Source organism: Ammospiza nelsoni, chromosome 18 (genome assembly GCF_027579445.1).
Source record: "Ammospiza nelsoni isolate bAmmNel1 chromosome 18, bAmmNel1.pri, whole genome shotgun sequence".
In the NCBI taxonomy this organism is placed as follows: Eukaryota; Metazoa; Chordata; class Aves; order Passeriformes; family Passerellidae; genus Ammospiza; species Ammospiza nelsoni.
The window spans coordinates 11,924,684-11,952,621 of record NC_080650.1 but is presented as its reverse complement, the minus strand read 5'-3'; the positions used below and the strand labels follow the sequence as shown (position 1 = coordinate 11,952,621).

At 55.3% G+C, this 27,938-nt stretch overlaps 1 protein-coding gene across 1 annotated transcript; it reads left to right on the top strand.

The window, feature by feature from the left end:
- The first annotated feature begins 8,752 nt into the window (after positions 1–8,752).
- On the top strand, positions 8,753–27,859 carry MMP11 (matrix metallopeptidase 11). The gene is made up of 8 exons (XM_059485269.1): positions 8,753–8,983; positions 17,430–17,677; positions 19,402–19,545; positions 20,518–20,651; positions 23,315–23,562; positions 24,101–24,314; positions 25,623–25,880; positions 27,128–27,859. Exons 1-8 carry the CDS (start codon positions 8,864–8,866, stop codon positions 27,259–27,261), a joined length of 1,500 nt encoding a protein of 499 aa, XP_059341252.1. The 5' UTR covers positions 8,753–8,863; the 3' UTR covers positions 27,262–27,859.
- Positions 27,860–27,938: the final 79 nt, after the last annotated feature.

Sequence of the window (27,938 nt, the reverse complement as noted above, 5' to 3'; positions counted from 1 at the left end):
CAAAACAAAACCAAAATAAACCCCCCAAAAAACCAGGCAAGTTGCTACCATTAAACAGAATTCACAGATTTTTCAAGAGCAAATGGCTCATTTCCACTGCTCCCCCAGGGATAACAAGGAGCAGTGTCACAGGCAGGTGATGTTCCCTGGTGGCACACAGGGCTGTGTGCCACTCCCCACGCCCCAGCCTGCTGTCTGCATCCTTGCTCCGCTGCTCTTTAGCCAAAATGCAACCCCTGACACCAAGTGCCGGTGGTGCAGGAGGGAGAGGAGCGATGGGAGGAGGAGCAGCCCGCGGTGAGTGACTGAGGAGCTGCAGATGGGGCTGCGAGGGGAGGGAGGCAGCGCCCAGAGCCCGGTTCAGCTTTCAGGCCCCGTGCTCCGGGATCTCTACATGCCATTTCTTGGATGTGGTTTGCCCCCAGGGCAATCTCAACAGCTGTGAAGTTTCAACAGATGAACGATGTAGTTTTCAATAAGTTTCACCAGGCAGAGGGAAGGATTTTAACTCGTTCGTGCTAGCCCACTTTTGGGCTGAAGGATCTTCTGGACCCGAATCCATTCAGGCCAGGAGTGTTTGCTGTTTGAGCCCCAGGCACAGCTGAGCTGCACTGAGGTTTTCCCCATCACAAGAGGTTTCTCTCAGCCCTGCCCTCGGCTCCTGGGAGGTGCAGGAACCCCCCTGCCTTCACCCGAGCCACTTGAACCCACCCTGGTGAGGAAGGCACCCAATGTGGATGCCCTCAGCTCCTGGTGGGGAAAAGAGACATGGCAGAAAGACAATATTCCAAATCTCCTTGTGGCAACTGCATCTTGGGAGTTCCATTTCCTTTGTGCTCTCTCATCCAGAAGCGGGGCTCGTGCCCCTGGAGTCGTGTTCTCATCCCAGCTGAAGGCTGATGCCATTCATTGTGACTGCAGGAGGGGCTTTGTGTTCCTGAATTCTTCAGTCAGAGAAGTCAAGAAATTCCAGAACACATCAGGTGTATCCTCAGATCAGGAGGAGGAATTCACCTGCTGTACAGAGGGCAGGACAGCAAGGCTGAGTCCTGAGGTGAGAAGCCAGCACAGGATTTTGGTGCATGTCTGAGCAGTGGGGCTGTGGCCTTTGCTGCCTCTCCTGTGGCTGGGGTCCGTCAGGAGCCCAAAGCAGCAGAGAGCTCACAGAGATGTCAGTGCTGGGTGAGCCTGGAGGGTCTCACACCTGCTCAGGCTTTCTCTGCCCTGCCTCACCTTCAGTGTCCAGGCCCAGGGCTCAGCGTTTCCTCCAAACCCAAATGTCTGCCCAGAGGCCATTCCCTGCTGCTCCTGCTGCTCCCTGGCCAGCCTGGCTCCCCCTCTCTCTGCAGACAGACAGACAGACAGACAGCAAACATCTCCAGGAGCTGCCCCAGTGGTACTGATGGAGTTTCCCTGTAGTGAAACAACACAGGATCAGCTACAAGCTCAAGGATGGGTCTGTGTGTGAGGAAGGGATGCCCATAACCTTCAGAAGTTCTTAGCACCAACCCTTGAGCAGCTTCTGCTCTGAGCTAGAGCACTGCAGTGAGAGCCTCCCCACCTCTGCCCCTTCAAGCAAAGGCGCAGCTCATACGGCACCCCAAGAGATCTTGTGGGTTCTGCAGCCTCTACACAACACTGCACAGACACAGATTTGGGGCCTTTTGTCCCAGCTCTCCAAAATGTTTCATGAGGTTTAGTCACCACATTGCTCTCCCTGTCCTACTGAGGGTCCCTAGCCATCAGCTTCCAACAGAGACGTCTCAAAACTAAATATCAGGTCCCATCTTTTCCTTCCTGTAAAAGAAGCCAGTGGTATCTCCTTTTCACATGGACAGTCAATAACCCTGTAAGTGCACAGGGCAGCCTGGTTGTGCACTCTGATTTCTCATGATTTATGCTAAAATGCTTTCCTTTCAGCTGGCATCTCTGCCAGAGCCACCCATGGGCTCCTTCACAGGATCACTGCAAACATCCCCTGACCTTTTGAAAAACCAGTGATCTGAGCAATCCCCTGAGCTCTCTGGGAAGGCTGGGCACTGTGGGTGCTGTGCTGAGTTCATTCCCAGCCTTGAGCAAGCTCTCTGGTGCCCTTTCCAGATGGATCTCCAGAGGGGTTTCTGGGTGCTCCCCTGCATCTGAGGCTGCCACAGGGAGTTTGTGACAACGCAGTCTCAGAGTTCAGCAACTGCAGCCTGAGAGAAAGCAGGGAAACACTTTGGGAACTTAGGGAACAATTTATCCCAGTGACATTTGCCAGTGGCAGAGCAGTGGTGTCCCACAGAGCATCCAGGGCAGGGTGGAATGGCAGGACATGGCATCATTGCTGTGCAGTTACTGCTGGAGAGGCACTCTGCATCCCAGAGGAGCCAGGAGTGCACTCACACCACCCAGATCCACATTTCTGTGGTCTCTCTTCATGGATATCTCCTCTGGGCCGAATTTTCTTGCTCTCCTGTCTTTTATTCCCCCTGGCTCACATCCCCACTGCCTTCACATGGGTTTATTTATTCAGAACTCTGTGTCTGGCTGATTTTGCTCACCCAGCACTAAGGATCCCATGAGTGCAGCCTCCACCCTGCCAAGGTGTGGGAAGCCCTCTCTCCCTGCTGCTGCTGCCCTGCCTTGCCAATCCAGCCTGCCCGTCCTGGGACAGACCCCTCTCCCCCAGAGCCTGCCCAGGACACGGTGCCAGAGCAATGAGGAGGAGCAGGAGGGTCCCAGCGCTGTGAGAGAGGAGCTGGGCTGCCCCAGGGAAGGGAGTTCAGCAGCTGAGGAGGGGGGAGAGGGAGCCGAGGGGTTTGGCTGCTCTGAGCAGGAACGTGCGCGAAGAAAAGCCTCGACCCAACCCTGAATTCCACAGCTCGACTCCAGGGACAGGGAGAGGGAGAGAGGACAGGACGGGACAATTCCGGCAGCCCTGCGACTTGTTCATGAGAGCCTCATCTCCCCAGGCCTGCCTGCCTCCTCCCCCATCGCCTCCGCGGCTCACGCTGGGTTTTATTAACGCAGCTCCCCTCGGGCTAGAGGGAATCACGTCCCAGGAGACATTCCAGTCTCAGATCAGCTTCGGAGGGGATCAGAGGGAGCCAAGGCTGGGGGGGCGTTCCACCGGGGCCCTTCCATTCGCGGGGAGCCGCAGCTCGGGAGCGCTGCACGACGGCACCGGCAGCTCCCGATGGGAGCCCGAGAGATGCGGGCTGCGGCCGGGCCCTGCCCGGTGCTGTGTGCCCGGTGCTGTGCCCGGTGCTGTGTGCCCAGCCACTGGTGCTGTGCCCGGTGCTGTGTGCCCGGTGCTGTGTGCCCGGTGCTGTGCCCGGTGCTGTGTGCCCGGTGCTGTGTGCCCAGCCACTGGTGCTGTGCCCGGTGCTGTGCCCGGTGCTGTGTGCCCAGTCACTGGTGCTGTGCCCGGTGCTGTGCCCGGGGCTGTGTGCCCAGTCACTGGTGCTGTGCCCGGTGCTGTGCCCGGGGCTGTGTGCCCAGTCACTGGTGCTGTGCCCGGTGCTGTGCCCGGTGCTGTGCGCCCAGTCACTGGTGCTGTGCCCGGTGCTGTGCCCGGTGCTGTGTGCCCAGTCACTGGTGCTGTGCCCGGTGCTGTGCCCGGGGCTGTGTGCCCAGTCACTGGTGCTGTGCCCGGTGCTGTGCCCGGTGCTGTGCCCGGGGCTGTGTGCCCAGCCACCGGTGTTTTGTGTGGCGCTCTGTGTCCCAGCCACTCGTGCTGTGTCCTGTGCTCTGTGTCCCATCACCCGTGCTATGCCCGGTGCCTGTGCCCAGCCATTTGTGCTCTGCCTGGCCCTGTGTCCCAGCCACTGGTGCTGTGCCCTGTGCTGTGTGTCCTATCACCCATGCTGTGTCCCCTGCTCTGTGTCCCAGCCACCTGTGCTGTGCCAGGTGCTCTGTCCCATCCACTTGTGCTGTGTCTCCTGCTTCTGTGTCCCATCACCCATGCTGTGTGCCCTGCTCTGTGTCCCATCACTCGTGCTTTGTGTGGTGCTCTGTGTCCCAGCCACCTGTGCTGTGCCCAGTGCTTTGTGCCCAGCCACCCTTGCTGTGCCCGGGGCTCTGTGTCCCAGCCACTCGTGCTGTGTCCCCTGCTCTGTGTCCCAGCCTCTGGTGCTGTGTCCAGCTCCTGGCCGGGCTCTGCCGGGTGCCAGTGCCCGGGCGGGCACGGGGGGCTCTGGGCGGGCACTGTGGCCCCGTGGCTCACTGAGCTCGCTGTTGGTGACCCGCAGCCACACTGGGCATGCTGTTGGTGTGCCCCACAGGGGCTCAGCCCCGGGCCAGCCCCGTGCCCTCGCACCACCCCGGTGCCAGCCCCTCGCCACCACGGCCCTGCAGCAGCCGGAGCAGCAGCGGTTCCCGCCGCCAGGAACGGGAGCTGCTGGCTCCCCGGCGTCTGGCTCCCCAGGTGAATTGCGGTGTGCCCTGAGCCCGCGCCAGGAAAATGCCAGCAGATGAAACTGAGTCTCAGGCCAAGAGACACGAAGATGGATGTGTTTTCCTCGCCCTGCTTATCTCGCAGGCAGCGCTTCCCAGGCGAGCCCGGCTGTGTTTGTGTGCGCTCGGCTCCTGGCACGGGGCAGGATGAGCAGACACAAACGCTGCGGGCGCTGAGCGGCTCCCGAGCCCGGCCCGGCCCGGCCCTGCCCGCACTGAGGCACCGACCGAGCCGCTCCTGGGGCCAAACCAGGGCTGGGCTGGGCTGGGCTGGGTCCAGGGGATGAGCCCAGGGCTGGCGCTGGGTCCAGGGCCGGGTCCAGGGCTGCACTGCGAGCTGCCCTGCAGTGTGAGCTGTCCCTGCACTGAGAGCTGCCCTGGGGACAGGCTGTGGCTGTCTCAGTGCTCCCCCAGGGACCCTTTCCCGGCCTAGGGCCCTGAGGAGTGCAGTGCATCATCTCTTCAAGGTGAGGAGCAGCACGCTCCTGCCACCGTGTCCCTTGTTCTGAGCTCAGGGGGCAGCAGTGAAGTCATGGCCCTGCCCCACATGTGCCCCTTGGTTTCATAAGTGCACTGCATCAAGCTGATCCCAAACTCTTCTGGCTCTGCACTGCTGGGTTCAACCCAGAATTAAGGTCAAAGAAAGGGGAAGGCAAAAGAAAATAGATGTAAAATTAGTAGGGAATCAAGCAAGACTTTCTGGAAATGCATAGTGAGGCTGACCTAGTCAAGATGAAGTCTGGAAAACTTTGGTGCTTTCAAGGTTCACTGTTTGGACCCAGGACAGCCTGCACAATTCCAGCATTTCCATTTGAAAGATTTTTAAGAAACCCAAAAGTGGTTTGAAGCAAAGCACTTTGCTGACTAACATACATTTTATTTTACATATTACTTTACCTTTCCACTTGTGAGTCCAGGCCCAAAGGCCAAGTTCCCACTACACAACCTTTTCTTGCCCACTCCCCATGCCCATGTCTCAGGCTGCCAGCAGAGGAGAACTGGGTAATTCAAAAAGCACTCCTGATCAATCACGTTTACATGGGCATTCACTACACTGACCCCCAGCCCTGTTTGCGCCCACAGCCACCTGTCCAAACACCCAGGAGAAAAACAAGGTGCCAGGGCCAGAGAAAAGGGGAATCCCAAAAGCAAGAGGGGAGAACAGAGACTTGCCTGAACAGAGACATGTCCTCATTTGTCGCCCACTGAGCAGTGATGCTGGAGACATCAGTTCATGAGGTTATCTCCTGCAGAGAGAGCAGGAAAGACATCAGAGAAATCAAAGGGTTTTGGCTCCTGGAGCCTCTTCCAGCTGCTCAGGGCAATGCCCAGGGGGTGTAAAGCTCCATGCTGGCTTTGCAGGGGACCTCAAGCCAGGTCCCCAGGCACACAGAATGCAGCTGTGAAAGTCACACCAGGGAGGTGACAGGAAACAAAGGACTTTGGACAGACAGGCTTAATCCATTTAAATTCAGTTTCTCAGTTCCCTCCCCTTTCCCCTTGGCTCTCATCAGAAGCTCTTCCCCACCTCCCCTCAGTCCCAAGTGCCTTACAGCAGTATCACACCCAAGAGGGCTGAGGGAGTTATTCCACCTCTCTGCTGCTCACAAAGAATCAAACCTGCTGTTCTCTTCCCCTGGCACAGCCCCTTTCCCCAACACCTGCTGGGCGCAGAGTGAGGTTATCCCCAGCTGCTGGTTCCTGCTGACACTCACATTACCGTGCTGCTTTGCCTGCCCAGGTGCTCACAAGGCTCTCCTTGTTGTGAAGCCTTAGAGGAGTGGGAGCAGAGCTGATGCTTGTGGTCAGAAGGACTTGGAAATCTCCTGCCTGCTCTGCCACTTGCTGGGGCTGGAGAGCCCTGAACCGATGTTGAGCAAGAAGAGCTCCATGTGGGGATGCTAAACCAGCAACATCAGTGACCATTGGGACCTCTCAGCCATGAGAGATTCCACTGAGCTCCTGCAGCCACCCCAAGGAGCCCAAGTGTCGCAGACATCTTTTATGGAAAACCCTTTCCTTAGGATTTTTCCTCCTGAGAAGCTGAGACGCCTCAGGAACAAAATGTAAACAATGATTATCTGCTGCTGTGGAATGCAACAGGTGCAGCTGGGATTGGTCCATGTTGGTTGTTTCTAATTAATGGCCAATCACAGTCAGCTGGCTTGGACACAGAGCCCGAGCCACAAACCTTTGTTATCATTCTTTCCTATTCTATTCTTAGCCAGCCTTGTGATGAAATCCTTTCTTCTATTCTTTTAGTATAGTTTTAATGTAATATATATAATAAAATAATAAATCAGCCTTCTGAAACATGGAGTCAGATCCTCATCTCTTCCCTCAACCTGAGATCCCTGTGAGCACGGTCACACCCGAGTTTGGCTCCAGCCTGGCAGGAGCTGCAGGAAAGCAAGCAGAGAGTGAGATGTCAGGGTGGGAGATGTCAAAGTGGAGATTTCAGACTGAGGGGTGTCAAACTGAGGGATGTCAGACTGTCTGTGCTCTGGGGCTGGGGTGGGAGCCCTGTGCTCATCCCTGTGCATCCATGGGGCTGCATGGCCAGGACAGACAGTGGCTGAGAGAGCTCCCAGCTCAGGATCACAACAAGAAGGAATTCTGCACGCTGCACACAGGGCGTGGCAGTCCCCAGGACACCCAGCAGCCGTTTTCCTGCTGCTAAACTTCTACTGGCTTGGCTGGGAAATATCTGTGATCCCAAACACAACATGCACTCTCTTTTGTGCTGAGTGCCTTGGCAGGAGGCAGCAGTTCTCACACACAGTTCCATCTCTGCAAGGACCAAGTTTCTCAGAACGCTCCCTTTAAAACCTCCCTTCATTAAGAGGAGCCAAGCTGCCTGTTGCTGCCTCACAGGCTGCTCCCATGCCTCTCCCTGCTTCCCCAGGGCTCCACTGCCACGGCCTGGAAAGCTCTGAGCTCCCAGAGACACCAGCACTAAAAGAAAAGACACTAAAGAAAAGGGAGACAAAGGCAGGAAAGCTTTTTTCACTGGGACCCAGCTGTCTGGCTCAGAGAAAGGCAAGAAACAAGGGTCTGCTCTGCATTCCTGGGGCACAGCCAGACTAAGAGCAGAAGGGTAAATTCCACAGTGCAACGTGGTTTTCCCTGCTCCCCTGTCCCCTTCACAAACAAGGCCTAGGGGATGCTCTGAGCACGGTGCTGCAGTGCAGGGACATCTTGCTAACAGCCTGTGAGTTGAACACTGCAGCACCTTCCACAGCCAGCCAAGGCCAGGCTCTTTCTTCTCACATCTGCTCACCGTACCCAGGATTTACATCGTCAGTACGGTTCCCATAAAACTAAACATGAACAACTGATCACAGACAAATAAAGCAGTAATAGAGCCTGGGATGTCAGGAAGCCTTACTCACTCCCTGCACACCAGCCCAGGCAGCTGGAGATCAAAGTTCTCTTATTTGCAATACATTTCTTGAAACAATTTTCAGCTAAACTCAGTCTGCTGAGAGGATGCTGACACAATCCAGGGCTTCTCCCATAGAAACAAGAACCAAGAAACCAGAGCTGTGCCTTGCTGCCTTCATCTCCAGGTGGCTGAGCAGATGGAGAAAGCTTTGGGATCTTCAAAATGAGGAGCTGCTCCCTTCCTTCCCCTCCCTCAGCATCCCTGCTAGGGAAAGCCTTCTTGCACAGGGTGAGTGAAAAAGTGAGCAAAGGAGCAAAACAGAACTTTGCACAGGCAAAGCAGGAGTTCAAACTCATTAAAACACGGCTGTGAGCTACTCCCCATGGGGATTGGAGTGCTCTCGATGGGCACTATGAGGATGGGGTTTAGTCCTTGGTGCCCTTAGGCGGGAGAGGTGAAAGACACCTTTAGAGGGGCCCGTGTAAAGGCACCCAAAGGCGGGCAGGAGGGTGAGATACACCTTTAGAGGGGCCCGTGTAAAGGCACCCCAGGGCGGGCAGGACAGTGAGACACCTTTAGAGGGGCCCGTTTGAAGGCACACCGAGGCGGGCAGGACAGTGAGACACCTTTAGAGGGGCCCGTTTAAAGGCACCCAAAGGCAGGCAGGAGGGTGAGATACACCTTTAGAGGGGCCCGTTTGAAGGCACCCCAGGGCGGGCAGGACAGTGAGACACCTTTAGAGGGGCCCGTTTGAAGGCACCCCGAGTCAGGCAGGAGCCGGGGGCCGGTGCCGGGCAGGCGTGGGAGGGGGTCCCGCCCCGTTCCGCCCCCGGGGGGTGGCGGGGCGGAGCGGCCGGGCCCGGGCGGGACCGGACCCCCCTCCCGCGATGCGGCCGGGCCGTGTCCCCCCGGCCCGAGCAGCCGCGGCTCGGGGAGAACAAAAGGCAGGAGCGGGAGGAGGCGCGAGGAGGAGGAGGGCAGGCGGCCACGGTGGGGGGATAAAAGGCTCAGCGGGACCCCCCCTCCCGCCTCGTGTGCCCCATGTCCGAGCCCGCTCCGCCGCCCGGCATGGCCCGCCCGCCGCTGCCCGCCGCCGCCGCCTTGCTGGCCGCCGCTCTGCTGCACTGCGCGCCCGCCGCGCCCGCCCGCCGACACAAGCCGGTGAGTCGGGGCCGCCCGGTGCCTCCCTCCGCGTCCCCCGGTGCTGTCCCAGGGCGGGATCTCCCCGGCAGATCCTCCGCCGAAAGGGATGAGCTGCGTCCTCCCCCCGCCGCTCCATCCATCCATCCATCCCCGAGCCGCGCTCGGGATGCCGGCACGGGAATCACCGGCCGCGGGACGCTGCCCCTGCCCCGGCCGTGCCTCCCAGGCTCCTCCTGCCTTCTTGGGGAGCTTCCACAGCCGTGTTCCCGAGGGAAAACGGGGACCGGGACAAGGAGAGCTTAGGAGAGGACGCGGCATCCATCCCCTGTGCTTCAGAGGCAGCAGAGCCCCCGCTGCTGCTCCGACACCCCCTGCGCGCTGCGCTGGCAGCTCCCCAAGTTACGGGGAGACGAGAGTGAAGGGATGAATGAAAGGCAGGCAGGAGAGGAGCAGCAGGGCTCCTTCTTCCTGCAGATCCTGCCCGATCCCTGCACCTGGGACCGGAGAGGAGCAGCGGCGTGCGGGGGGTTTGGGGACGGGAGAGGACAGAGAGCTCCTTGTGCTGGGAATGTGTGCGTGTGTAATCGCGTTATTGTAGACATGCGCTTCGCTGCTGTGCCATGAAATAATAACAGAGCAAATGCCCGGTAGCAGCCCAAGGGGATTAGTTCAGGTTCTGTCGATGGTTTTATTATCAGCTCTGTCATCTGAGCGCTTTCTAACTTGGCTGCTAAATCTGCTGTGGGCTGGGACTTGGCACGGGGCAGCCTTGGCCCCCAAAGTGCTCGCATTCCTCCGAACGAAATGTCACCGCGCTCTGCCTCTGGGGAAGGTGAGGCCGAGCGCTCCTGGTGGCACCCTGGTGGCACCCTGCACTCCAGGAATGCCGCTGCTCTGAGGGCTTCAGGCCCGTCCGAGAGCAGCAGGGGCTGGGCTGGGCTGGGTGGGCAGAGCTCCACTCGCACAAAGCTGGAGGCTGCTGGTTCCCGTGGGCTGGCAGGTGCCTTGAGCTCTGCCCTGTGTGAGCTCTGAAACTGCTGCTCCTGGAGGAGCCTGCACAGCCCCTGGTCCTGGTCTGGCTGCCAGCAAGGGCCTGTGTGAGGTCCTGGGGAAGGGAGAGCCAGCCTGGGTTTCACTCTCTGAGCTGGAGCCCAGCCCAGCTGCCCATGTTCATGTCCTTGTGCCAGCACCCACAGCTGCTGCAGGGGCTCAGCTGACTTGGCCAGTGCCCCTCGAGCTGGTTTGTGCCCCAAACTGCTGAAGAGCACGGAGTTAGTGCAGGCTCCAGGGCTGCTCAGGCTCCTGCTCATCAAATCCACTGCCACGCTCCACAAGGTCCCCGCAGGTGGCAGTGTGCCAGCAGAGAGGTGATTTCTTCCTCATCCTCAGCTCATGCTGTGCTCTGTGAGTGCTAATCCTTCCCTCCTGGCTGGAGTAGCTCCAGGTGATGCTCCTGCAGGTCTGTTTTGTTCAGGAATGCCTTGTGCTGTGTGTTGGACCAGCCACGTGAAGCTTGACTTTCAGACTGATGTGTTTGACCCAGCCTTTGCAGAGATGGTGGCTGCATTGCTTGGGTTGGAGATGGACAGGTGATCCCCCATCCTTTCAAACTGCAGCTCTGTCACCCCACACAGCTGCTCTTTTGGGTTCCTCATCTGCTGTCAAAGCTTCTGAAGGTTATTCTGCTGCCTCTGAGGTGCAGCCAGTTTTCCACACTGGAGGTGGCAGCAGGGGAACACGTGTGTGCAGGACAGCTGAGGTGGCACTGCCAGGCTGACAGAGGCCTGGCCACCCTGTGCCCTCTCTCACAGGGAGCTGTGCCACCCCATCCCGTGCTCCCTGCTCTGACTGCTCCAGCCTGCTGCACAAAGGGATGTTTCCCTCATGTCTGACAGCCGCTCATTTCCTGTCTGGGCACCTTTTGCTGTCAGGTGACGAATGAGAAAGGAGCCAAGGGGCTGAGCCGGGAAAAGAGATTCACACTCCAGTGAGGCAGAGCACAGGAGCTCCTCGGGCTGTGCCAGTACGGGGGTGGGCAAGGACAGCAGGAGTTTGTGCTGCACGCAGCTGTTTGTGGCTGTTTGCGCTCCAACAGCGAGTCACAACAGCAGCAGCTGGGAGGGGAGGGAATCAGGGCTGAGATTCACTTTAAAGCCCGGCTATAGGGCAAGTTGCTGAAGGACTTGTGTTCTTTTGAGGCAAACCCTGTAGAGCTCCTTCACTTTCATATTAATGCCTGAAGCAAGCAAGAGAAAACTGAGAGCAGAATAAAGGCTGGGTCTGGTGTCCACTGTAAAACTTGAGAACAAAAGATCCGCAGTCCCCGGGCCGTGCACGCGCAGACACCGAATTCCTGCCCTGCCGGCGGCTCCCCGGGGAAATCAAAGCCCTGCCTTCGCTGGGAAGGTCTCTCTCTGTGGAGAAGTGCTGGGCACCCTCCCAGCTACCAACACAACCCCTCGGGGGTGCTGCAGCTGCCCCCTGAGCACGGCAGGTTCCCCTCAGTGCCTGCCCCGCAGCCCCTGCCTGCCTCGCTCAGGCTCAGGCGGCTCCCGCAGGGAGGGTTGGATTTGCACTCCTTGGTTTAGGCTATTTAAAAACTGCAGCCGGGGCTGGGGTAATTTTAGGCATGTTTATCTTGTGCTCTGGGAGAGGCTCGAGACACATGTAAGTGGTTATTCTGCAGAGGGTTTGTTTGTTTGTGCTTCACAGGCAGCACACACAGACACACACACACACACACCCTGCAGGGTGGCAGGGCTTGGGATGCAGCTGGGAGGGGAGAGGGAGAAGGAGAAAGAGGAAGGAGAAGAGCAGTCTGGGGAGGATCCCCCTCTCCAGGTTTTGTTGCATTTCCTTGCCCCACACTTATCCTGCCCTGGCACCATGACCTGTGGGGCTCTGCAGAAGAAGGGATGCATTGTATAGGAGTTGTTTGAAAAGGATTTTTAGTGGAAAGTTATCCTGCAGAGATGCTGGACATCCCACTTTTCCCCCCACTTTTCCCCCCACTTTTCCCCCCACTTTTCCCCCACTTTTGTAGCTCTTTCCTACTAATCTCAAATATATGGATAGGCAAATAAAGGGTTTGTGGGTGTTTCTGCACTGGGGATGGCTCAGCCAAATGGGAGCAGAGCTGAGTCTGCACATAGCTGCCCAGCAAAATGAAAAGCAGAGCACTTCAGGGGTTCACTAAGGCCACAGACATGTTTTCAGATGTTCACTGAGATCCTGGTGCAGACAGAGGAGTCCCAGCAAGGACAGGCAGTGACCAGACTTCCTCCCTTTGGTGGATTTGGGCAGGAGAGAGGCGCTGGCAGCTCATGGCTCCTCTTAGCTTGGGTGTAAGTGCACAATGAACAAAACATCTCAGCCCCCTTCCTCCCCTGCCAGGAGTGTGCCACATCCTAGAGCAGTTTCTTCGTTTCAAGGGGAATTCTAGGTCATCAGATTAGGGGCTCTTGAAACCTTTTGCTCTGTCAGCATCCTGGGGCTTGTTTGCTCTGTAAGTACTCCTGTTTCTGGCAAGCTGTTGCTTGGGTGACACCAGCAGCTTGGTTGTGGTGTTGTTGATGGAATAGTCTCACAAACTGTCACATAATTAAAATGCCTGATAATAAAAATAGTCCTGCAGTGTTTATTCATTTGCTTTCTCTTGTTACACCAAAGCCTGCTTCTTCTCATTCTCTCTGTGGCCGTAAACATTTGCAGTCCATAATGTTTCATGTTCCACGTTGCTTAGGGAAAATAAACATTTTCCTTTTTTCATTGCCAACAACAACTACCACCATGTAATCCGGAAACAAAGTGTCAGGCCCTGGGAGGCAGTGCTGGATGGTGCCAGGGTGTGGAAGTGAGGGGAGAGGAAAATCCAGCAGTGTGTGCACAGCCAGGCACTGCAGCAGCTCCTGTTTGGGCCCAGCCTTTGTGCTGTGCCTGTCTGCAGTGGGACCAGGCTGCAGCCAGCATGGAGCAGGCCTGGGGTGAAGAATTTTGTGTGAGCAAAGAATTCATGGAGGGGTTGGGAGACCTTGTGCTGGGCAGACAGGATCAATAAATCTGGTGGCTTTGCCTGGGCATTGTTTCCACTAACAGTGCATTTAGCTCAGGGTTGGACCACACCACAATCACATTTCTGCCGTGAAATTCCACCTGCAGCATCAGCCCCTTCCCAGCCCAGGCTGCTCCTGGAACACAACCTGACCAGAATGAAGCTGGTTCCAGTTTTACCATCAGCTGTAGCTGCACTTTCAAATCCAACCCCTGCAAATCCATGCTGGGCTGAGAGGCAGGCTGCACAAAAAGCTGTCTCTGCATCAGGAGAACAAAGCAGATTTCAGGCTGGAACATTGCTGTTCAGGGGTGCAGAGCCCTTGGGGGGCATGGCCACCCCACAGTGGGCAAAAATGGGGTGAGAGAACTGCAAGAGGAAGCATTTCTGCTGAAATGAGAGCAGGAGTGCTCCAAGGTGCAGGGTCCTAGGGAGGAGGGAATAATGCTGCAAACACCAGGGCCTTGGAAATGCTCTGAGTGACAAAAGGAGGAAGCAGAAACAGAAGCAATGGAAAAGCAGGAGCAGAAGGGACAGGGAAATGGAGACAAAGTCCTTGAGCTCATTCCCCAGGTGAAGGGGAAGCAGTGAGAGGGGAAGCACCCAAGACTGAAGGATTCAGGCTGTAACTTGTCCAATCCCTCCTGTCTGACAGGCAGAGGGGTCTCCTTTCATGTCCAAGCCACAGCAGCAGCCAGGAGCCTGGGTGACCAGGTACACAAAGAGGACACAAGTTTGAGTTCAGGCAGGCAGGGGAGATGGAGCCAGGCTCAGGAGAGCCGTGGGCTGGTCAGCACCAGGCACCAGCCCCAGCCCTGTGCTCGTTTGGGCTGATGCTGCCCTGCCCCTGTGCTGCTGCAGCTGCTGCTGCTCCCAGGGCTCTGCAGGGTCAGTGCTGCCCAGCACCAGGAGGTTAAAGATGCTCCTGGCTCCCTGGGATGGCTGGAACACTTCCTGGGAAGCTTGGCTGCTGTTCATCTGGCTGCAGCAGACCCAGAGGTGATGGCTGCTGTATCACAGCACTTGAAGGCTGATAAAGCTGTGAGGAGCTGAGTGGGCAGCCTGGACCTCCCCTGTGGTTTTGCTGTCCCCTGGGATCTGTCCTTTCCCCGCTGCTCCCCCCCAGCCTTTCAGGCTGCAGGAAGAGGCACTTTCTTGGTGAGGAGCTGTGCCCAGCCTGCAGCACAGCCCTCTTTGGTACAGCTTTGCTCCTCTGCTGTCCCCACTGCCCTCAACCTTTGGTTTCAGGCCTGGAACGCTCTCTGTGCTTGTGCTGTGTTCACATTTACTGAGCAGCCTCTATTGCAAAGCCCTGGCCTCTCCCTTGACTGCAAAGCAGCTGCTCCCATGCCCAGCTGTGGGTTATGCAGGGTGGGCACTGCCAGGGGCTGCACACACTCAGCCAGAGGCTCAGATCTGTTTTGCGCTCTGCTGGGACAAACCCTGGGATTTCCCTTTGCTTTTGTGTTCAGGAATCCTCTCCCTTCTGCTGGTGGGATGCCCTGATGGGTACCCAGTGCCCTCCTCCCCTTGCCCTCCCAGCTCTGCAGCAGCCGGGGCAGCAGCAGGGACCTGAGGGAGCCCTGAGCCATCAGCCAGGGTGGGGTAGCACAGCTCAGGGGACAAAGCAGATCTCCCCACCAGAGGGAGGGCTCAGCGCTGCCTGGGAAGGATGTAACCTTAAGCAAGCTGGACACGGTATCTAATCCCTGGGAAGTGCCTGCAGCAAGGTGTGTCCAGCCAAGGAGGCCAAGATCTCCAGCCTGGGTGTCCCCTGAGCATTGTTTGGCAAGTGGTTTGTGCCTGTCACATTTCCCCTTGCCTGCAGTGGCATTTTCCAGCCCTTTCCTGCCATGGTGCTAATGTCGGTGCAGTGACGACAGGGACAGAGTCACTGTTTGTCCAGGGGCACACTCAGGGCACCAGGGCAGGTCCTGCCTCCTGTCCCACCCACAGGAGCCCATTGTGCCCCTTCCAGGACCTGCAAAGGGCAGGAGGAGCAGGGAGGGTCCTGCTGTTGCAAGGTGGGGTTTGGAAAGCTGGGATTCATAGCAGTGCCTTGAGGTAACAAAGAGGAGAGAAAATCTGCCTCTGAACATGGGATTGCTCAGGGCAAGAAGGAAACAGGCAGCTTCTCCTGGCCAGAGGAGAGAGAAAACCTCCAGCTCATGGCAGTGGCCCCAGCCTGTAAGGAAATTAGCCTTACCGGGGGGGAAAAGGATTCCTGCAGAAATGTGCAGAACATCACCAGGGCAAAAAACCAGGGTTAAGGGGCATCTGGGTCAGCTCAGCCCACCCACCCACCTGAGCACTCCTTGGGGGTTCCCCTGGGCTCCCAGGCCCTGCACTTGGAAAGCCAGATGGATTCCTCACCCAATCCTCAGCTGCCAGGAACTGGCCGTGGGTGCAGCCAGGAGCAAGGGGCTCTGCAGCCCTGCAGGCTGAGCTCTGGTGACACAGAGCCATTGTGTGCCTCGGTGTCATCGGGGCTGACAGCAAATGTTGGCCAGAACATGAACTTTGTCAGCTCTTGCTGCCAGCTGTCCCTTGCAGCAGGAGCTGCCAGCCCAGGCAGGGTGCCAGGGGCTCTCAGAGAGCTCCTCTCAGAGGACAGGTACCTCAGCCTGGCAGGGCTCCAGTCCAGCAGGAGCAGCCTGGGGACAGCCCAGCCCGTGCTCCTCCTCCCCAGGCCCTGAATGGATGCTCAGTGTGTGCCTGGTGGCCTGGGCAGCTCTTGCTGTCCAGGGTGTGACAATCCTGCTGTCCAGGGTGTGACAATCCTGCTGTCCAGGGTGTGAAAATCCTGCTGTCCAGAGTGTGACAATTCTGCTGTCCAGAGTGTGACAATCCTGCTGTCCAGAGTGTGAAAATCCTGCTGTCCAGGGTGTGACAATCCTGCTGTCCAGAGTGTAACAATCCTGCTGTCCAGGGTGTGACAATCTTGCTATTCAGGGTGTGACAATCCTGCTGTCCAGAGTGTGACAATCCTGCTGTCCAGAGTGTGACAATCCTGCTGTTCAGGATGGTTTCTCTCTTTGCTAGTGCCGTTCCTGTGGGGTGTGAGAGTGCACTGGGACACCAGGGTTGTATCAATGGCTCAGCCACCAAGGGTGTCTGTCTGTCTGTCTGTCTGTCTGGGGAGGATCAGCCAGCAGGCTGTGACAGACACACCAAAAGCCTAAAGTGATGTGTGGACACCCAGAGTGCCCTGCCTGGCTCCCCTGTCCATCCGTGCCTGGCTCAGTGGTGAATTCATGCCAAGGCCTTCACACTTCATTCCAGCCTGCATGAATGGGCCCATTGTGGCAGCAGAGGTGGCAGCATGTGGATTACAGGCATCGTGGCAGCGCTGGCACCGTGCCATCCTGACCCCCGTGTCGCTGGCAGGGCAGCCAGGAAAGCTGGCCTGGAAGGAGGCAGCTCTTTGCAGGGCAAGAAAGAGCTGCCCAAAGCCCAGGTCCTCCCTTGGAGCCCTGTGGGACAGAGCCTGCCTGTTCAGCACTGCTGCATCTCAGCTCCTGCCTTCTCTAACACCTTTCATCCTTTCATTTGCTGCATAAAATCAGGCAAAAAAAAAAATAAATCTGTGTTTGGCCCTCTGCAGCACAGTGATGTGGACCAAGCCCCTCTCACCCCACAAGCCTTACAGCATCTTGGAGGTGACACCTGGGTTGTGTTTCATGGTGGCAACATGGGAAACTGGTGGAAGTCAGCTAATTAGCATTAATTAATGTTTTCAAGAGAAACCTTGCTTTTCCAACTGAGTGTGGGAGAGCCCAGGAGATGCTATCCCAAGCAGAATCACAGGCACAGGGAGGTGAGGGGATACGGTGCAGTCCTTCCCTCAGGCAGTGGTGGGGCTGCAGGGACAGTCCCTGCTGCTCTCTGTGCTGTCACCCACACCCCTGTGTCCTGCTCTGCCATGCTGAGACCTGCCCACGGTGCCAGGGCAGCAAGGGGACACCACGGAAGTGACAACAAGGAGCACAGCTGCGTGCTGGGGACTGGAGACTTCCTCCCATTAATGTCACCTCCACCCCGGGCCAGGAGGGAATAAAGGATGTAGGGCAAAGGGGGAGAATTTATTCCCCGGTGATTTGTTTTATACTTGAAGAGTCTGGTTCTCATCCACAGCCTGCAAAAGTATTTCCTGCAGGCCAGCTGCCAAGGAAACATGGACCAAAAATAGCTGAGTGCTCATGGGTGCCATGGCACAGCACAGTGCCCTCCAGGTGTGAGGCAGCCTCAGAGCAGGGAGCAGGGCACGTTTGTGGGGAGCAGGGCTGTGCCCTGCCAGTGGGGAAACAGAAGTGGAACCCACTGCTCAGGACTGCTGTGGGCAGCTGCCCACCCCTCTGCAAGAGGAAGCATCTTCACGGACACTGAAGTCGTGCTTTTGCTTTTGCCTTTCAGGACGTGTCTCGAAAGCATCCCACCTGGAAGGAGCAGGCTCCTTGGCTGGCCGCCCTGGTGAACGCCGTGGGCACGGGCGTGCCTGCCAAGGGCTCCCCCGGGGCCGTGGCGGGGCCCTGGGCCGGCTGGAACCCGCCCCGCTGCGGCGTGCCCGACCCCGAGCCGCCCGCAGCCCAGCGCGCCCGCAACCGCCAGAAGCGCTTCGTGCTCTCCGGGGGCCGCTGGGACAAAACCAACCTCACCTACCGGTAAGGGGCTGCCGTGGCCGCCAGGATGGTGTGACAGTAAGGCTGGTGTGGCACTCAGGCTGGTGTGGCACTCAGGCTGGTGTGACGGTGTTCACAGAGGTCTTTGGATGAGGGAAGAGACGAGGATCTGACTCCATGTTTGAAAAGGCTTGATTTATTATTTTATGATATATATTACATTAAAACTATACTAAAAGAATAGAAGAAAGGATTTCATCACAAGGCTATCTAAGAATAGAATAAGAAGGAATGAATAACAAAGGTTTGTGTCCCAGACTCTCTGTCCGAGCCAGCTGACTGTGATTGGCCATTAATTAGAAACAACCAACATGGGTCAATCACAGAGGCACCTGTTGCATTTCACAGCAGCAGATAACCATTGTTTACATTTTGTTCCTGAGGCTTCTCAGCTTCTCAGGAAGAAAAGAATCTCAAAGAAAGTATTTTCATAAAAGGATGTCTGTGACAGGCTGGTGTGGCACTCAGGCTGGTGTGGCACTCATGATGGTAAGGCACCCAGGCCGGTGTGGCCCCCAGGCTGCTTCACTTCTCCCTGCCCAAATGCTCGGTCTGGTATCCCCAGAGCTGTGATGTGACCATGAGAGGCACAGGGGCCAGCAGAGCCACTCTGAACCACTCAGGCTTGTCCCCAACACCTCCTCATCCCCTCCTGAGCACACTCCCAAACACAGCTGCCCTCCTGTTGTACACAGCCATTGCCTCAGCCCCGGGCAGTGCCACACCAGCACCCCATGGCACACAGGGTCACTGTCATCACACTGTCACTGCCCTCACTCTGTCACTGCCCTCACTCTGTCACTGCCCTCACTTATTCTGAGCCTAGCCCCCACCACCAGCGCTCTCCTGCGGTGCCTCTGCCCCCACAGCCACCCCACAGGGGGCTCACCTCACAGTTTATTTTAAAGAGATCTTTTTATTCAGCTGTTTCTGATGGTCCCATAAACACCACTTCAGAGTAAAGTTTTGCCCAAATCACCCCACACATTCTCAGTTGTGAATCTGCCCAGCAGACTGCAGGGAGGGTTGTGCTGCCTCTGCAGCTGCCCTCAGGGCTGTGAGTGGAGAAGTGAGCACAGTCATATGGACCTTGACAGCATGTAAATCATCTTGCGCTGAATCCAATACAGGACACAGCTCCTCACACCATCAGGAGGCTGCAGATAACATTCCTTTTTTTTTCTTTTTGGTCAGTAGTGTTAAAGAAAGAAGCACAGCAGAGATTTACATACAGCAACACTGTTCATGGAAGGGAAACTTCCCTCTGTGGCAGAGCTTTCAGTCTGCTCTTGTTATTGGAGGAAGCGGGAGCAACTCCTCAGTGAACCCAAGTTTCCAGTGGCAAAAAATGCAGAGGTTAAGGAGAAGAAATCACATCACACCAATCTCAGGAATCTTTGTGGTGGTGGCCTTACAGGGGATAGACCTGGGGAGTGCTGTGGCACTTCTGAACGACACAATCTGCAAAACTCTCCAGGGAGCTCACTTCTGACACACCAGCCGGAGGGTTCCAACACTGATGGGATTTATCTGCTGCACATGTTGCTTGGTAGAGGATGCTGGAGCAGTGCATATATGGATTGGAGATGTTCTGGTGCTGGGCATGGTGGCCCTGGTGATGCTGATTGCAGAATTGTGCCTTTGTGACAGCCCTGTCCATGGGACAGCAGCTGATGCTCTCCTCATCCAGTGTCTGTTCCTTCCAGAATTATCAGGTTCCCATGGCAACTTGTAAAAGCTAAGGTGAGAAGGACCATAGAGGAAGCTTTGAAAGTGTGGAGTGATGTGACCCCGCTGACCTTCACCGAGGTGCAGGAGGGACGGGCTGACATCGTCATCGACTTCACGAGGTGGGCACAGAGGGCAGCACACCCTGCCAGGGCAGAGACCTGCCAGCACACAGCTCAGGCACTCACATGGAGGTTCTGCTTTCAGACACTGGGATTGTTTTAGTGTCATGGGCTGCTCGGTGTGAGTGCAGCTGTTGCACACAGCACCGTTACTGATCACTCATTCATTTTCCTGGTACATTTATGTTTCTCTGCCCACAGGCTGTTTTCTTAAGCATTTGTTTTGATTTTCCATCTTCAGGTCCTCCATCCTGTCCCTTGACTGAAGGATGTAACTGTCTGCCCAAAGACAAATATAGTTTCTTGGTTAAGGGAATCTTGGCTCCTGGCCTGAAATTCCCTTTTGGCAAAAAACTCACTGGGGCAAAGACTTCCCTGAGCTGCATGTTTGCACAGAGCTAATGAGGGCAGTGGAGACTGTCCAAGCAGTGATGTGATTTCCATGCTGTGTATTTGTCTCCCTCAGCTCTCTCAAGTGGCCACATCTCTCATGGGTTTCCTTCATTATTCATCAGTGGCTTGGCCTGAGTGAGGACCTGAGAGTTTGGCTGGGTTTTGCTGTCAGTTTTGCTGCCAGCTGCCCCTCTGCAGCCCCCACCACCCAGAAATATCAACTCAGTCTTGGCTTAGGCAGTCACCCTCATTCTTTAGGCTTCACAGTCAGTTCTGGGCTGGAAGCTGGAGAGGGGAGGGGGAGAAACATCCCTGAGAAAACATACAAACTCCCCAGAGCTTGGTGTGACTGAGATCTGCTTCCTCAGTGCTTGGTGTGATCAAGCTGCTTCCTCAGGGCTCTGAAGCAGAATTTGGCTTGTGGCAATTGGAATGGCTCTGAGCAGTTGATCTAGACCAGTGGGATGAACTGAGGATGAGAATGAGAACTGCTCTCCCCTCTCTGTGCCTCCCACCTTTGGCTGTGTGCTGCTGGAGCTCCATATCCTTTGTCTGAGGTGCAATGTGTCTTCCCTGCAGGTACTGGCACGGAGACAACCTGCCTTTTGATGGGCCTGGAGGGATCCTGGCACACGCATTCTTCCCCAAAACTCACAGGGAAGGGGACGTGCACTTTGACTATGACGAGACCTGGACCATTGGGAACAACCTGGGTATGGCTCTGCTTCAGGGGGAGCTGTGGCTGCTCCAGGATGCTTGTCAGAGAACTTGGGAATGATTCCCTGTGCTATTCCCTGTAAAACTGACAGGGAATAAGTATTTTTGTGGTGAGCATTGTCATCTCCCAGCAGTTAGAAGATGGCTGTTAGCATTCAGGGCTTTTTATCCTTCAGCCACAGCAGAGCTGGTGTCCAGCAGCAGGACCCTGGCTCCCCATGGATTCCTCTTGTATGGGGCAGCAAGGGATGGCTCTTCTGCCCAGCCATGTGCTCTGCCACTGGGGAATTGCCCCCAGCATTGGCAGGAGTCATTAGAAATGAAACTATCAAAGGATGAAGGAAAACTGAGGCTCAGGCTCTGTGTGACACTGTTGTCTTCCAAAGAACAGCCCAGTCCCAGGCCCTGCATGCATTGTTCACCATCTGCCCTCAAACAAGTCCATAAAGGGAAACCACCCAGGCTCCAGCTCTGTCCCTGTGGCCTGGGAATGCTCTGACCATAAACAACAACACATCCAGTCAAGACTCTTTTTAAAAAATTTTTTTGCTAATAATAGATCCAAGCTGGTAGCTCTCTGCTTGGGCACTCAGGGTTGGTGTCACAGTATCTCATGAGATACTGCAGCACTGCCTGGGACCATCTGGAGCAGTGCCCAGAGCATTAGTTTCTGGAAGACTCACCAGAATTAACCCAGGTCAGCTCCTCCTCCTCCTTCCCAGCTCATCTACATGGACAAAGAAATAATCACAAGGCCCAAGTTAACCCCAGGCCTCTCTGGGGATTCCCAAAATGCTGGCCATGTCAGTGGGCACCCCCAAAGCCCATGGGGTACCACTACCCTGTCAGTGCCAGTTTGATTGCCTGGGGCACAGCACTGCTGTGCCTGCTGGCCCAAAACAAGAATCACAAGCACAGGAGCTCTTTGCAGAGGGGTTTCTGCTCCTGGGGCAGGGGTGGGCTCTGTTGGTTCTCACCCTCTGTTGTTGAAGAATTTCCTGCATTCTCCCATAAAACAGTGTTGGGGGCAAACCAGGAACCAAAAGTGGACACCAGATCCCATCAGAATCCTGCTCTATTCCATGACATTCCCCCTTCTCCCCCCCTCCCATATCATCCATAAACAACTGTTGTAAAAGCTCTTTGGAGCTAATTGCCATTTCATATGCTGAAAAGAGCTTTAGGATATAAACATGGATAAACCCTTGACTCAGCTCTCAGTGAGACAGGGAAATTCTTGGCCTCATTTTGCTGATGGGAGAGCAGGAGTGTGCTCTGGGGTCACTCCAGGGCTGTGCAGGAAGCAAACCCTACGTGGAGAACCATCCATGAGGGACACAGGGATGGACAGAGCTCCTTCAGCTGTGCTGCTGTGCACCTCCCCTGCAGAATCTGACAGCACAGCTCCTCTGGCAACACTGGAAAGCAGCAAGTGAGGAGCCTGCCAAGCTAAACAGAAGTGTCTGAAAGTTTGTAATAAATCACTGGCATGGAAATCCCACTCTCTCAGCTGACCTAGATATGTTGATTTAATCAGGTCAGCGCTGTGCAGATTCATGGCTTCCAGGTAAAGCTGGCCAGTGGAGGAAGGCAGGGCTCACCTTCCCTTCCACCCTTCCCAGGGGTTCCTCCCCACTGTGTTCTCCCTGCTCCTGGTGCTGAGAAGTGACCAGGGAATTCTCCCCTGGAGCCAGCAGGGAAATCCTGCTTTAATCTTATCTGGAAATCCTGCTTGGAGCACCAAGGCTGGCTGAGCCACATCCCTGCTGCTCTCATCACCTGGGCTGCAGCTCAGAGGATTTCTGGCTGAAGGGAAGTGGATGAATATGCTGGGACATAGTGAAGTTTACCAGCTTCAGAAAGGACCCTTTGGAAGCTCAACAAAACCTGCCAAACAATACAAGTTTGTGTACTGAAATCCCCTTTCCCCCCTCTCCTTTTGTAGATGCTCCAAGGTCATGTATTCCTAAAACACAGTCTCCCATAAATCTGTTTAAGTCTCAGGCCTTGACATTAGGTAATATTTTGTGGATTTATTTCTAAGTGACACCTTCTTGACACATTCCCCAGACCAGCAATAAATGAGCTCCCTCTGCTGTCTGTGACAAAGGCCTTTGGCAAGAGTTAATCCCAGAGTTCTCTCACCAACACCAGCATCTCCCACAGTGGGTGTGATCGAACTGGGACTTGCTGAACTTCAGCTCTAGCCAACAACTGCCTCAAGGCTGGGTGGACAAACACCAACCTGAACAAATCACCTCCTACACATCTGGTGTAGACTTCCTTCTCTGTGCAAATTTCTCCTTTCCAAAAGTGCATGGAAAATCCTTATCTTCCTGGTAGCTGAGGAGGTGGCAAGAGCCTCTGACAACAGAATTGCAGATTACCAACATGTCCAGGTTAATACCCAGGTGTATTAATTGAGTCACAGTGCTTCTGAACCAGTGAACTCCTTTATTATGCCCCTTAAGAAAAACCCACAAATATATTTTTGAGCTACACAGGAGATATCTGGGAACAACACAGGCGGAGGTAGATTTCTCTTTCCTCTTTTTGGACTCCTACAATGAATGTCAGTGTCTGGTAACTGGTAGGAACAAGCCCAGGAGGTCGAAGCATGTAAGTAGACAAAAGTGTATTCCATCTTTTCCCTTTGTAGGCACTGACCTCCTGCAAGTGGCTGCCCATGAGTTTGGCCACGTGCTGGGCCTGCAGCACACGGCTGTCTCCAAGTCCCTGATGTCCCCTTTCTACATCTTCCGCTACCCGCTGAGCCTGAGCGAGGATGACAAGCAAGGGATCCAGTACCTGTATGGGAAACCCTCAGTGCACCCTGACCCAACCCCAACCCAGCCAGCAGAGCTGCCCCAGCCAGACCTCGAAACAAACGAGATCACCAACGTGGAGGTGAGTGCAGGGCAGCTCTGTGCCCTTCCCTGGCACCCTGGCAGCAGCTCGAGTTGGTGTCTGCCTCTTCCACCAGTGCAAGAGTCCTATTGTCATTACACTGCAAGAGTTCCACATTGCTAGAGTTTCATACCTCCTTGATGTTGTTTTTAGGCAGCTCCTCTAGGCTCTGACTCTTCCTCATCCTCACAGTAGCCAACTGACTCCAGTTCCCCTCAGTCAACCAATCCACTCTTTTATGACACTCTTCTTATTGGCTACAGTTAAATTGGCTACTGTTAAAATCAGGCCTGCTCCTAATCCTTAATAATTAGCCCAGTTGCAACTCTTTAGGGGGTATGATAACATTCTATACTACCTTTGTTTACTTATGTTCTATCCCCCTACACACCAGCACTGCTGAGCCCAGCCCAGCCCTACAGCTGGCACTGGGATGTGTAGGGAGGGCATCTCCAGGCAGCCTGTGCCCAACCCAAACGGGGCTGCCTGGACACCTGGGGGCTCTGGGGGGCAGCCCTGACCCTCTGTGCCTCGGCAGGCCCTGCAGCCCGACGCCTGCCTCACAACCTTCGACGCTGCAGCCACCATCCGGGGGGAGCTGTTCTTCTTCAGCTCGCGCTTCGTGTGGCGGCTCCGCGCGGGGAGGCTGCAGGACGGGTACCCAGCCCTGGCCTCTCGCCACTGGCAGGGCATCCCCAGCTCTGTCGATGCCACCTTCGAGGACCCGCTGGGCAACATCTGGTTCTTCCAAGGTAAGAGCTGGACTGTGATCAGATGGCTCAGGAATCTCAGTTACTTAGGGGTAGTCGGGACTCAGCAGGTTCCTGGGACAATAAATCTGGAAATCCTCAGAAGTTCAGTAATCCTTGTTATTTCTTTCCTTAACTATTTAAACTTTTTATGAGAGAACAAGAGTTCACTTTTGTTTTAAACACAGCCACAATATCCTATTCTCCTTCCCTGGAACACAAACATCTGTAATGAGCCTCTGCCCTGGCAGTGGAGAAGGAAGGAAACATTTGTTCCATCTCTCCAGCTGTCATGGGAAGCACTGTGCCAGAAGTGAGCCCCAGCAGTGCCCTGGTTGTGCCTGTGTCCCCAGGGCCCTGCTCAGGCTGGGGACAGCATTTTCTGTGCTCCTCAGAGACCTGCATGTGGAACTTCCCTAGTACCCCATGGCTTTATGAGCCTACAGGGAGCCTGGGTGCAGAACCAGGCAACCTCCAGCAGCCAGAAATTAGGAATGAAACCACCTCCTGGCCACCTCTGGGGTTCAAGGCCAGCAACAAACCCTGTTTCAGTGCTACTATTTTCTTTAATGCTCTTCCCAAGTGGAGGTTCAATAGTAGGGATGCAGAATGACCTGGGAACTCATTGTGGGTGTGCACACCTCATCTGCACTCCATGAGACTGAGTACCAAAATCACACCAGTGGCTCTGCAGGCAGAGCTCCTGCATTCACATTTCTGAGCACCTGACCTGCACACAAGGGCTTGCAGTGCTGAAATTGGCAGGCTCCTACAGTGAGTTAAAATGAGATAAGGGGAAAGTATTACATGCCGTAGGCTAATTACAGAGATTCCCATTTTAATCTAATCTGGAACTCTGCTTCCAGTCTCTATATCAACCTGGCAAATTCTTCCTGGTTTCTGCAGCTCACTGCTTTCCAGCCACATGCCTTCTCTGTGCCTGTGCATGCCCACATGATTTCCAGGTGCTGAGATTGCAGGGCAGAGGCTGGTCCCTCCAGCCAAGCCCTTTATAATTTCCACAAATAGAGAAAATGAGAGAGAAATAGAGAAAACAGAGAAAAATGCAGCTGAAAGGGACCTTCCTGTTCCCCACCAACACCCACCAGGCTGGACTGAGGTGGGATGCCAATGCATTGACAGCATTTTGGACACACAACAGTGGCAGCATCCATTACACCTGGTGGTGTTTTTGCCTCTCAGGCACAGCTTCCCGTGGGAGCTGTGCCAAGGCTCCAGCTCCAGTTGCACAGTTCACTGCCAAATTATCAGTTTTTGACCCCTTGTTTCCCTTTTCTGTCTCCTCAATAGATTCTCAATACTGGATTTACGATGGCGAGAGACGGGTATCTGGTCCCACCCCCATCGTGGAGCTGGGCCTCCCTGCATCCCCAGTGCAGGCAGCTCTGGTGTGGGGGGCTGAGAAGAACAAGATCTACATCTTCAGTGGAGGCAACTACTGGCGCTTCAACCCCCAGAGGCGCCAGGTGGACAACGTCTACCCGCGGGCCATGGCCGACTGGCGCGGCGTGCCCGCCGAGATCGACGCCGCCTTCCAGGACGAGCTGGGTCAGTGCTCAGCCTGCTCTGCTCACAGCTCTGCAGAGCCACACATGCGGCTGTAGTGGGTACTGCCCAGCCATAACACATCCCATACAGTGTAGAGGGGCGGTTCTCTTCAGTGGGGAGAGAATTGAGAAGTTGTTTCACTGCCATTAATTACAGCAATTGATATTTAAGTGTGATAGAGAGAAGTCAAATATCTGAGCAAGAAAGAGTCACTGAGTCCTGCCCACCTCTCACTGCTCCTGGCAAGGGAAGTGATGAGAAGACAACAGAAACACTGCCCACACTTCTACAGGGGAGCTGAACAAAGAACAGGCTGCTTTTGGTATTGCCCAGTGTGACCATGTTCAGAGGGGTCTCAGGTTGAGGGAAGAGATGAGGATCTGACTCCATGGTTCAGAAAGCTGATTATTATTTTATGATATATATTACATTAAAACTGTACTAAAAGAATAGAGGAAAGGATTTCCTCAGAAGGCTGGCTAAGAATAGAATAGGAAAGAATGATAACAAAGGCTTGTGGCTCGGACACTCTATCCGAGCAAGCTGGGCTGTGATTGGCCATTAATTAGAAACAACCACATGAACCAACACAGATGCACCTGTTGCATTCCACAGCAGCAGATAATCATTGTTTACATTTTGTTCCTGAGGCTTCTCAGCTTCTCAGGAGGAAAAATCCTAAGGAAAGGATTTTTCATAAAAGATGTCTGTGACAGACCAGTCCTCCCCAGTGTGCCCCATGCTGAAAGCAGCAGGGCAGTGTCACAGAAACACTGGGGACAGCCAGGGTGCTTGGGATGACAGTGTGGTGAGTGCCTCTTTCCTCTCTAAGGATGAAGTGAAACAACTCCCCACTGCTTCCAGAACCTAAATTCCAGGGCAGCTTGCCCACAGAACACATGTTCTGAGCAGGTCCTCACAAGTTGCCTGTCCCTCCCTGTCCTAAAAATCCCCTGCCCTCACAGGGCTGGGTCACTACAAGCATACAGCATATTTAAACCCACCAGGAAAATAAAATAAAATCCATCCTGTGTACTGTCCAAAAAGTAAAACTAGAGTTTTTGTCTAAACTAAACAGTGTAAAAGAAAAGTGAATGCCACAAGCCTGGGTTCAAGTAAAACCTCCTGCCTCTTCCAGCTCTCTTTCAGTACTGCATGTGTTGCAGTGTCAGCTGAACAAAATGCTGGCAAAGAGCTCTGAGCCATGTGAATGATGCCTCTTCTAAACCTTCCTCTCTCACCCACAGGTTTTGCCTATTTCCTGAGAGGCCGAGACTATTGGAAGTTTGACCCGGTCCAGGTGAAAGTGCTGGAGGGCTACCCACGCCAGATCAGCCAGGACTTCTTCAGCTGCACACCCTCCTCCAACTCCTTCAGATGAGGGGGATGCCTGTGTCCTCCACGCTCCCCTGTCATCTCCCTTTACCTCCAGCAGCCACACAGAGGGTTCCCTCTGCCATTCCTGGCTTCCTTCCAGGCTCAGCATCTGACACAACAGGTGTCTGTCACAAGTGACAGAGTTTGCTCCTCTCCAGTTCCAGCAGCCCCAGCTTCAGTTGCTATCAATGTAAAAGCAGCTGCCATGTTCTTTACAGGCAAGGGAGGCCACTCTCATCTAGCAATAGCATCCCAAAAGCCACCAGGCCAGCCTGGAATGGGATCACACTCTCATAATTAATCTGAACCCACCCCGTAGAACTGATCCATGACATTTCCTATGTTTACACAACTCACTACGGCAGCCCTTCGCTGCTGCAGACGCTGGCCAAGGAGGAATGACCCCGAGCCCGGGGCTTTGAAGGACACGGACCCTCCCTGCAGAGGAGGAGGAGGACAGCGACGTGCGGCTGCTGCCAGAGCCACTCCGCGGGGCAGCCGTGCTGGCTGCCAGGGCCCTGCCGCAGCCCTAGCCCGGCTTGCCGTTGTATCCCCAGCATGCCTTAGGATTTTGTACCGATCTGTATATAGACAAGGGGCCCCCTCCCTCGCTCCCTTCTCGGTGCTGGGTGCCAGTGCTGGACACTGCCCCGCGCTCATCCCGGGATGCTCAGATGCACT